At 37.4% G+C, this 12,339-nt stretch overlaps 1 protein-coding gene across 1 annotated transcript; it reads right to left on the reverse strand.

Annotated features, from left to right (window-relative positions):
• Positions 1 to 8,766: 8,766 nt before the first annotated feature.
• LOC307133485 (4-galactosyl-N-acetylglucosaminide 3-alpha-L-fucosyltransferase 9-like) lies at positions 8,767 to 9,948 on the reverse strand (the record flags this gene model as incomplete). Its single annotated transcript, XM_079828567.1, has 1 exon — positions 8,767 to 9,948. The coding sequence occupies one exon, from the start codon at positions 9,946 to 9,948 to the stop codon at positions 8,767 to 8,769; it is 1,182 nt and encodes a 393-aa protein (XP_079684693.1).
• Between the last annotated feature and the right edge of the window lie 2,391 nt (positions 9,949 to 12,339).

The following is a 12,339-nucleotide window of genomic DNA, read 5'->3' on the forward strand; positions in this document are numbered from 1 at the left end:
ATGCGGAGGAGCATAAACAAGCAAGTTATGCCCTCCGGAAAACAATCAAAGCAGCAAAACGCCAGTACAGGGACAAGATTGAAGGACAGTTCAACACCACCGACTCCAGAAGCATGTGGAGGGGAATTAACATCATCACAGACTATAAAGGGAACTCAAACTCCACCGTGAACACCGCTGCCTCTCTCCCGGACGAGCTCAACACCTTTTATGCTCGCTTTGAGGGAACTAACACCGCCCTCGCGGAGAGAGAGTTCGCGGCTGAAGATACAGAGGTTAGTGCACTCTCCGTATCTGAAGCGGATGTAACCCGATCCTTCCGGCGGGTGAACGTCCGTAAAGCTGCGGGTCCAGACGGGATTCCCGGCCGCGTCATCAGAGCGTGCGCGCGCCAACTGGCTGGAGTTTTCACGGACATTTTTAACCTGTCCCTCTCCCTGTCTGTGGTCCCCACATGCTTCAAAACGTCCACCATTGTTCCTGTACCTAAGCAGTCAAAAACACTCTGCTTAAACGACTGGCGTCCTGTTGCTCTGACCCCCATCATCAGCAAATGCTTTGAGAGACTAGTCAGAGACCACATCTGCTCTGTTCTCCCCCCCTCACTGGACCCACTGCAGTTTGCATACCGCACAAACCGCTCCACTGATGATGCCATTTCATCAACAATTCACACTGCTCTCTCCCACCTGGAAAAGAGGAACACATATGTGAGAATGCTGTTTGTAGACTACAGCTCAGCATTCAACACCATTGTGCCCTCCATACTTGACATTAAACTCCGGGCTCTCGGCTTAAACAGCCTGTTATGCAGCTGGATCCTGGACTTCCTGTCAAACAGACGCCAGGTGGTCAGAATGGGCAGTAACATCTCCTCACCACTGACTCTCAACACTGGAGCCCCTCAGGGCTGTGTTCTCAGCCCACTCCTGTACTCCTTGTACACACATGACTGTGTGGCAACCCACAGCTCCAACACCATCATCAAGTTTGCTGACGATACGACGGTGGTAGGTCTCATCACTGACAATGATGAAACGGCCTACAGAGAGGAGGTGCACACTCTGACACGGTGGTGTCAGGAGCACAACCTCTCCCTCAACGTCAGCAAGACCAAGGAGCTGGTGGTCGACTTCAGGAGGAATGAGAGAGAACACCGCCCCATCACCATCGATGGAGCACCAGTGGAGAGAGTCAGCAGCTTCAAGTTCCTCGGTGTCCACATCACAGAGGAACTCTCATGGTCCGTCCACTCCGAGGCCGTTGTGAAGAAGGCTCATCAACGCCTTTTCTTTCTGCGACGGCTGAGGAGGTTTGGAATGAGCCGCCACATCCTCACACGGTTCTACAGCAGCACTATAGAGAGCCTGCTGACTGGCTGCATCACCACCTGGTACGGCAACAGTACCGCCCGCAGCCGCAAAGCCCTGCAAAGGGTAGTGCGCACGGCCAGCTGCATCATCGGAGGTGAGCTTCCCTCCCTCCAGGACATTTACGCCAGGCGATGTGTGAAGAGAGCTCAGAGGATCATCAGAGACTCTAGCCACCCGAGCCATGGGCTGCTCTCACTGCTGCCATCAGGCAGACGGTACCGCAGCATCAGAACACGCACCAGCCGACTCCAGAACAGCTTCTTCCCACAAACAATCAGACTCCTTAACTCTTGACCCATCAGGTTCATAACACACACTGGACAGAATATCACTCAGCACAACCCACTGTAGATACACACACATTATATACACATTTATTATAATTTATTATTTATCATTCATCATATAGCACCTATTGTACATTGGATCTCTACTGTGAATAATAATGGATACTGTACATTGTATATTATTATTATTATAGCTTAATGTATACTGTTTAATGTATGTTTAGTGTATATTGTTTAAAGTATATGTATATTGTAAGTATGTGTATATTGGTTAAAGCTGTGAGAACTACACTCACATTGTGTAAATTATTTATTGTAGTGTTTACTGTGCTGTGAGTAATTGTGGGCGCATCAGATGTGTAATCTGATGCTGCTTTAAATGTTGTACATGTCATGACTGCTATGTTGCTCGGAACTGCACCAAGAATTTCACCTGCTGTTGCACTTGTGTACATGGCTGTGTGACAATAAAGTGATTTGATTTGATTTGATTTGATTTGTCTTCAAGCCACTTAGTCTTCAAATGCTCATCGATGAAAAAAGTTTGCTTTTGAGTGGCACTTCAGAACACAGCGTCTCGTCGCCATGATGTTTTCTAGTTTTCACTGGCGTCTTGGAGCGCAATAAGTGGGCGTATCGTATTCAAATAACTTGACAAGTTGACGTCATCTAGTCAGAGAAAAAGCTTCGGTCTTCTAACGATTCTTAAAAATTACTCAGAGTCGACTCTTACTTTTGAAAGAAAATAACTATATATACGGTGCACTGTCATATTTCAAACTTTGCAGGATGTTTTTGTTCACTTAGATCTATGTTACACACTACATGAAAGGTAAATTTAAAAATTCCATGATAGGTGCTCTTTAAGTAAATTGCCGGTTAAGTTTGAAACCCACCACAGGGTGTCCGGTAAGACTTGGTCAGTAGATATTTGGGAATAACCTGTTTATTTGTCATCACATCAACTCAGATATTAAAGCAGTTGTTCTTAATTGGGGTGTATATGTGTGTGGTTTTCTATAGAAACATGCATGTATAAAATCATTAAGTGTTTTAAAAACAAATACATGACTATTTAGCAAAATACAGAAATTAGATTCATAATTAAAATAACTTGCTATGTCATACATTAGATTAAGCAGTAAACATCAAATATAATGCACTTACTTTGCATTGACGCACAACACCTGTGAAATGAATAAAATGGCAAAGTTCAGCATCCACATCAGCCCTCCGACAGACTCAACTCAACTTCGCACTAAGCGCTGTGGTCGGATTCTCTCTTGCATGTAGATTGGCAAATGCTGATTGGCTGCTGTGCATCGATTAATCTCGGCCAAAGAAAAATATTTAATCAGAAGGAATATTATTCTAACAACTAATGGCCTCAAGTGGCCAAGTAAGGGAACATACACTAAACAGGTGACTAAAGGGTAACTAAACCCCAGCTCAGCACTTAACTCCACCCACTGGCAATATTTGAAAAATGCTGGAAAAGTGGGCAGAGGGCGAACCGAGGGCGGGGCTGAGCGGGGGGCGTGCACCTGAGACCCACAGTGACGGATTGATTGACAGCTGTCTGACTCGCGAGTCGCAAAGATGGAGAATGACTGTAGTGAAGCCAGTAGCTTTGCAACAGAGCGGTCATTCTCCCCCACCTTCACCTGAAGTGGAGGAGGGTGAATTGTCTGTAGACACAGACCCGGAGCCTTATCAATGCGAGCCGCTGGCTCCCAATGCCGACGATGCCAGCGAAGCAGCAGCGCAAGAGAACTGACCTAATTTATAAACAGTCAAATCCTTATACTGAATGCCACTAAAAATACATCAGATACATATGATGTATTTTCATTCAAATTAACTGAATCAATAAGCAGCGCAGGACCAATAAGTTCAAACCTAATAGCTTATTATAAACAGATTTCCTCAAATAAAAGTTAGACTATATACGTCACGTTACAGTATTGTTGTTCGTCATGTATGAAAAGGATCTTCTGTACACGACGGGCGGCAATAATATCACAAGAAAAGCCTGACGTGTACTGACAACTGCATTATTTAACCTTATTTTCTTCATTACAAGTGTCAAGTAAGTTTCATTCATAATGTTTTTACTTCATGTAACATGAGAGTTCATACTGGAGTGAAGCCGTTCTCATCATGTGATTGGGGAAAACATTTCTGAGGGCGTGGTGAGCTCGTGCCAGGGGCGTGAGTAGTGAGCCTGTGAGGGACTGAGAAATCAGGAACAAGGAACACAAGCTTTCCACTGAAAAATGGGTCTTTATTTGAACCCAAAATTAAACTTTACAAACATTTCTTAACACAAATAAACAAACAGAAAATGAGGTCAAAACAATTAAAACAGAAACAAACAAACCAACAAGCAACAACTGACCTAACCAAAAGAACAAAAGCAACAGCTTATAAAGGAAAAGATGGGCCCATTACAAATTAAGAGGGAAAACAATGAAACTTTACATTGAACATAACAAATCAAGTAAATCAAAATTCAACCAAAACAAGAGATATTTTAAATCAAGATTAAGAAAAGCAGAATGTAATTAAATACCATAAATGTACAACTAAATAAATCTATTAATAAAGACATCAACTTTTCCTCCTCCCCCGGGCAACCTCAGCAAATGGCATTTCCGGGCAGAACCAATAACGCTTAAATTCGTTGTTCCTGCCCAAACTCTCATTTTCGTCATACCAGGTTACGGCTGCAGCATACCATGTTTGAAGATCATTGCCACACTTACTGGTAAACTTAAACTCAAAATAGAAACAAATGTAAGTAACAGATACAAAGCAACGAATACAAAGTAACTAATTTGTGTGCACTTCAAATCAGTAACAATGTATATAAAGTTGTGTTGCAAATGTAAACCTAACAATAAAGAATTGAATCAATATTGTTTGCTTTGTGTGGTTATTATAAACTATTATACTGAAACAAAATAATGTGAATGACAAAAGAGGGAAATTTAAATAAAGATTATCCTTAAATGAATAAACAGATGTGTGTGTTTCTGTAGATACATGTGGATGTGTATGTACAAGATACATCCACATTATCACTCTTGTGCGGCCACCACTCGGGCCGTCACAGAGCCGTTGGAAGAACCATCATACTTCACGATGACCTACAACGTCCAATAGGAAAATTCAACTGCAGTAGCCACCGTTCAACCTTAAAGGGTTAGTTCACCCAAAAATGAAAATTCTGTCATTAATTCCTTACCCTCATGTCGTTTTGCCACCCGTAAGACCTCTGCATCATGAAGCTTCGAAGCGTTATGAATCAGCGAGTTGATTCAGCGATTCATCCGGATGCAGTGTTTTGAAATCAGTCATCACTATATAAGTCGTTATTTAGGGGGTTTTTTTGCGCACAAAAACTATTCTCGTCGCTTCATAAACGCTTGTAGAACCACTGTAGTGAGATGGACTTTGTAACAACGTCTTTACCTTTTATGGGTCTTGAGAGTGTAAAGTGCATTGTGCCAATGGAGGCCTTTCTGAGCCATCGGATTTCAACTAAAATATCTTTATTTGTGTTCCGAAGATGAACAGAGGTCTTACGGGCGTCGAACGACATGAGGGTAAGTAATTAATGACAGAATTTTCATTTTTGGGTGAACTAACCCTTTAAGAGGGCAGCACTTAGACGGTTTTACCCCATATATTATAGAATTAAAACACTTTATATCCAAATGTCAAAACGTTTACACAAATCAATCAACAGCACTAATAAAGACCCAGTCTTGCAGATCATTAACTAAAAAAGTTGGTTTAGGGTTTAGATACCCTTTAAAACAAAACATTATCAATACAACATCTAAATCTCTGTAAATTCTTAATAAAAACTTTTGTTAATGTATGACAGAAAAACGTCAAACTGGTTTGTAGTAGATGTAGCTGGCAATGCTGTTTTTGGAGTTGTGTTTCTGCTCGTCTCTCTTTTCTGTTTTTGTTGTTCCTCCTTCATTCAGTTATTCTGCTTGTTAACAGGTGTTCATCAATAATAACACTGGCACACCCATTGTCCAGGTTTGCTCATTTGTTTTAATTCACTCTGTCGAGTGGACTATAGCAAACTAATGTAGGGAATAGTGAATAAGGGTATAGGGGCAATTTCAGACACAGTCTCTGAGTGTGGACTCATTAATTGACAGTAAATTGCAGTAGGCTACTTTACAAATATTTCCCAGAATGCATTGTTTTCTACAGTACATCAGTTTTAATGGAAAAACAATTTTTGTGTCAGAATTTGGTCATTTTACAGCAATTTCTTTACAGTGAAAAACTGATTTAATGGGGATATTTAATGTAATTTTACAGTAAAATACATTTATATGTACAGATTTTGAAAGGGAAGGGAAGTCATCTTATAATTTATAGTGAAAAAACGTAAATATCAGCCCCAGAATTCATTGACGCTTCACATACGATGTTATGTAATACAATCAAAGTTTGTAGCTGGCAATGCTGTTTTTGGAGTTTCTGCTCGTCTCTCTTTTCTGTTTTTGCTCTTTCATTCAGTTCTTCTGCTTGTTAGCAGGTGTTCATCAATAATGACACTGGCAAACTCCAATTTAATAGTGAAAATGTGTTCCCTAATCTAATGTATTTAATTTAAATGATTGTTTTGTTTTTGATATCAGTTATTGACAATTAGGTTATACGTTTATTGATTATTTTAGAGTCATCTTATAATTTATAGTAAAAAAAAACCTTAAATACACATTCCCAGAATTCACATTTGATGTTATTTCATTTAAATAATTATGTTCCTTCTTATTTTTTGTTATCAGCTATGCACATTTGTATTGTTAAATTATGTTTATTGCAATATTTCATGTTTTTTATTATGAGGGTGTTTTGTATGTGTATGACAATGTGCTCCTTCTTTATATTAATATACTTAGCTTGTGGAAAACTAATTGTGACACTTTGACACATCATGCAGTTTTCTGTTTTAAGACCTGTATAATTATGAGCACCTGTGTACTGAATAATACAAAGAAACATAATTTAACAACCCAAATGTACATAACTGATATATTATAAAGGTATACAGAATATTTTAGTACTTTAGTGTAATGAAATATTAATGTTATATCAGTTAATTAAATATACAATTTTTACCACAAATTTAAGTCATGAGAAAACTAAAAATCCTTTGGTATTTTTTGCGGTGAAGTTCTGGCATTTTAAGTAAAATTTAAGTTTAAATAAAACAACATCTTGATGTGTCGTTACCGAAGTATAAGTGGAATATTGATTACATTCTGCAGAAAAATTTTTAAAACATAAAAAATGTTATTTTGTTCTTTGAACAGTTATAATCCCAAGGGCTGTATTCTCCCGGTCGATTAGTCGATTATTAGTCAATATGCTCTGGCTCAACCAAAATTCTGATTGGTCTATTTTTTTGCCACGTTCATTTCATTAGTTTTGCCACATTCATTTAATCAGTTTTGCTGCGTTCATTTCATCAGTCTTGCCACGTTTATTTCTTCAGGTGGAAAGCACTAATTGCTAATGGGGGTGTTTTCAGAGCACCCCTGTTTCACAGGTAATAGTCTGTCTTCAGAACACCCCCCTTGTTTTCACTTCTTTTGGATTAGCCCAACCCACCGGAGAAGAGAGACCGATTGAAGTTTAGAGGCTACTTTGCTGTATAGGCCTATTATTTATTTAATTGTGAGAGCGTTTTCTTAGTCAGTCCTCTTCTACCATGTCAACAAAGACATCGGCAGTGTGGCAGCATTTTTTTTTTTATAGAAAATGGGCAAAAAGTTGAATGCAAATTTTGCAATCAACAGTTTGCATATCACAGCTCATGTCATATCACCTATAGACAGTAAGCTAACTTGTCTACGTTAGGTTGCCCCGTCTGTTTTGAGTTCCCCGTCCCTTTTATTATTGTGCAAACTGCTAATTTATTTCTAGTATTATTTATTGGATTTGAGCACTTTATTATTTTATTTTTTATTTGGAGCCTAATGCGCGATGCGCTGTGCCCACTGTTTGTATTAGTTTTGAGCCTATGCTTTATTTTTCAGTTATGCACTTTACTTCGTTTCTGCTCTTGATCTGGCTTGTTTAATGAATATTCCTTTTTTTATTAAAGTGTACGTGCCTTTTGTGTTTAAGAGTAAAAGCTTTAAGTTAATAGTCTATTGAAATGAAATGATAGTGTCTGTCAATTATTATAATACATATGACAAAAACGGACCCACTTTATATTAGGTGGCCTTAACTACTATGTACTAACATTTTAATTAATCATTTGATACAATGCCCTTATTGTGTACATACATGTTTTTACATTGTACTTACATTTTAAAAAATACCTGTATGTAATTACATCTGTAATTAATTTCTGTAGTTACTTTTGTAATTACACAGTTCCCTTACACCTAACCCTACCCTTAAAGTTAACCATACCACCACAACCTGTCCCTAACCCTACCCGTATCCCACCTCAATATCAGCAAAAAGTGTTTTGGAATACAATTTGAACACAGTAAGTACATTGTACTTATTTTTTTATATAAGTACATAGTAGTTAAGGCCACCTAATATAAAGTGGGGCCACAAAAACAATTGTCTAAATTATGTTGCATATTCCTCAAAAGTTCTTGTGATGATATCACTAGTTGACAACATAGTAGGCCTACTATATTTTTGGAAATCATAGGCTATGATATTGCGCAGGTGCACGTGATGCAACGCTGTCAGAGCCGACAGACTCGTGTGTCAGACTAATTTCAGTGCAAAATAAAAATGTCAAAAACGATTTAATATACTGCAAATAGGCAGAAATTAACTAGTTTTTTAAGTACTGCGCACAGTGTGCAGCTAATCAATTTAACGTTTTTTTCCCTAACATAACTTTTAGTCGATTTTTAGTCGAAAATTTCAGGACTTCAGTCGACCAAGATTTTCTTTGGTTGATTACAGCCCTAATAATCCCTGCCCCAAACAGATATAAACAAAAATAATTTCCATAAATTTATAATGATTAATAAATGTTTAATTTATACATGTAAAGTTTATTTACTCATGATTTACCTTTGTTTTTAAATGCCCCTCTAACCCCAGTACCAGCTGTTGAGATCTTTGACCACTTTGTAGTGCTTATTCTTTCTAATATGATCACAAACCCGACAGGCATGTTCAAGACCGAATGGTGTGCTCGTTGAAACAAAATGCTCTCTCCAGCTGAAGTATTGCTTGTACAGGTCCTCGTTTTGGTCCATGAGTTTCAGATGATCAGCCAGTTCTTTCGGGGATGGGAAGTCATCCACATGGATGAAGGCTTCACTTGGTATGAACTGCTCATAATTCTCTCTCGGTGGGCCAATAACAACAGGAACGGTACCAAGTGCTAGAGGGGTGAACAGCTTTTCAGTAATGTAGTCTCTATGAATGGAATTCTCAAACGACAAGTAGAATTTGCAACTGAGCATTAAATTGAAATATTCATTATCATTCATTCGATTGTTGACGTGTCCTCCATGGACTTCCACGTTAATGTATTTCTCTAACTCCGTAAAGTATTGTGAACGCTTAAGGCCTGGCTCATAGTGACTTACTACCCAGCAAACTAATTTATCCTTCTTTGGGATAATATATTTTTTCTCTTCCTCTGTGGTCTCTGAGAGCCAACCATAAGGTACTGGAATATCTGAATCCCGGCGGTAACTTGAAGTCAGATTAAACAGATCCTTTAGCTGGGGGATTTGAGCTGAATTAGTTGGAGACTCCATATTCCACCATATCCACTTCTGGAAAACTGGTCGTGGAAGCTTCGGCATGTTGGATAAATCCCCACTGATATCTCTATGATGAATCATAACCCCGTGTGCTTGGTTAAACAGACTTCTGTCGTCTGTTAAACGACAGCCATGGATATTGAAAGCTGAACTGCAGGGTCCAATGCTAAAAGGAACACCAAAAGGCCACATCCAGATCAACAGAATGGTGACTGGTTCTTCTTTCTCAGTCAAGGGTTTTGGTCCAGATGTTGTCATCGATAATTCATCTACGGGGATTTTCACAGTGCACATGTAATTCTGCATCTTAAGAACACTGAGGCATGTTTCTGCGCTGATGTTATTGATCTGGTATTTAGCAGCAGGGCATTTGAACAAGTTTATGGTTGAATATTTGAATCCCGGTGGTATGAGGTAGTATAAATATAATGTAAAACATACCAATGAAAACAGGACAATTATTATGCTCCGAGTTCTTTTAGGAGGAGTTGTTGACATCATTTTATATGTTGACATTTCCTAATGGAGGGGAGAAGAGAATGCATCAATAATTGTCTTTAAATATGATAACATTGGCATGACCATTGTAGATTTTTTTTTATTTGATTTGATTTATTTAACAATTAATTTTTAAAACAAGTACAATCAGGCCCAAAAGACCATTTCATACATATAAAAAACAAAATTGTCGAGGATAAAATACACAAAAAAGCCATAGGCTTATTTCCATTGTGGTCCTCAGAGTTCAAGATAGACGAGCAGTTCATAATGGGAATGAGATCAACACAACACACAATCACATACACATATAATACCTCAAACATCATTAAAAAGACATTTTTTGACTTCACTTCTAAAAGGACCTTCTTCTTGAATTTGTTTTAAGCAATCAGGCAATTTATTCCAAGCAACTGCACTGGAATATAAATTTTGTTTCTCCCATTTATACCCCTATACCGACACACATATATATTGTTAATCCTTGACCTTGTAGAAAAACAATGAACATCTCTTATGAAAACATAGTAATCACACAAATTCTTAGGAACATTTCTCTGTAATATTTTATACACCATCATCAGCTTAAGAAAAATTACCCTCTTGTCCACTTTTAAAAACCCTATTTCCTTAAAATGATTCATATTTAAATGCATTAGTGGATGAAGGCCTAAAATAATTCTACACATTTTGTTCTGAGCAGTCTGTAATTTAATTTTCACTCGCTTGGTAGAGCCACTATACCAAAAAGCTGCTGCATAATCAAAATGTGTTTGTACTAATGCACCAGCTAACATTTTTAAGGTTTGTGTATCTAGGTAAGCAGCCTGTCTTGCTAAGAATTTAATTCGTTTACAAACGTTAGAATGCACTTGAACAGCCATACTATCCCCAGTCAGTTTATTATCTAAAGTACATCCTAAATATTTCACTTCTTGCTTAGCATTAATCATCAAATCTCCTACCCTCACTTCTAATTTGGAACATTTTCTCAATTTAGCCGCAGAACCAAATAAAATATCTTCTGTTTTACCCAAATGTAAAAACAGCTTATTTTGAAAAAACCAATTGGATACTTCCTCGATCACTCTACTTAATTCACTTTCTATTATTTCCTTCTTCTCATCAGTGGCAATTATTGCGGCATCATCAGCATATAATAGAAGGTGGCTAGAACAAGCCATTTTTAGATCATTTATATATAGTAAAAAAAGTAAGGGTCCCAATACACTACCTTGTGGTACTCCACAAGAGATGGGCAAATTATCTGAAAACACTCCATTTAAATCTACCATTTGACACCTATTTGAAAGATATGAGTTAATCCATTTACATGCTTTAGTGTCAAAACCCATAGCATTTAATTTTAATAACAAAATATTATGGTCAACTGTGTCAAAGGCTTTCTGTAAATCTAACAATACCATCCCACTTATTTACCATTATCCAATTGTTTCTTAATATAATCTGTCAAATACAAATTGTTGTCTCAGTAGAGTGAATCTTCCTAAAGCCAGACTGAAATTCATACAAAATATTAAATTTAGAAGTATATTCTACAATTTGATCAAATAAAATCTTTTCAAAAACCTTGGACAAGGAAGATAAAATAGACACAGGCCTATAATTGTTACATTCCAACCTACTCCCTTTTTTAAAAAGGGGGAAAACTCTTGCTTGTTTTAATTCATCCGGTACATTAGATTTGCCTATAGAGAGATTTAAAATATGAGTAACCATAGGGGTTATAAAATTAGCTGAGTCTTTAATAAACCTTACTGGAATATTATCTAAACCTGTTGCTTTATTGCATTTCAAATCTATTAGTTTCTTATAAACTGTAGTCTCATTTACCTTATTAAATGAAAAACCTCCTAAAGTGACACCACAATTGGCATAATAGTCCTTAACTAATTTGTCATTATATAAACCGGTCTGAACTGGTAACTCCTTTATCAAATTTTCAGCAACAGTAGTAAAGAATCTATTAAAACAATTGGCCACTTCTTTCTGGTCTGTCAATAATTGATCATTAACTTTAAGACTAATTCTCGAACCCTTACTTTTAGCTCTTTTTCGACATCCTAAACCATTTAGAACTCGCCATAATTTTTGAGAATCCTGTTTTACCTCACTAATCTTATATTTAAAAAAATCCTTTTTTGCATCTTTAATCTTACATCTTATCTCATTTCTTTTGTGTTTAAAATTTTCATAGTCATCCTTATTTCCATTCCTTCTAAATCCTCTTAGACTATCATTGCGTTCCTTAATATCCTTCAAAATACTATCCGTCATCCATGGTTCTGTTCTTTGTTTTATTCTTACCTCTTTGAAAGGCGCAACTTTGTTCAAAACTTGCAAGAAATTGTTCTTAAACTTATCCCAAGC

Source organism: Gobio gobio (assembly GCF_949357685.1).
Source record: "Gobio gobio genome assembly, chromosome: 11".
Lineage (NCBI taxonomy): Eukaryota > Metazoa > Chordata > Actinopteri > Cypriniformes > Gobionidae > Gobio > Gobio gobio.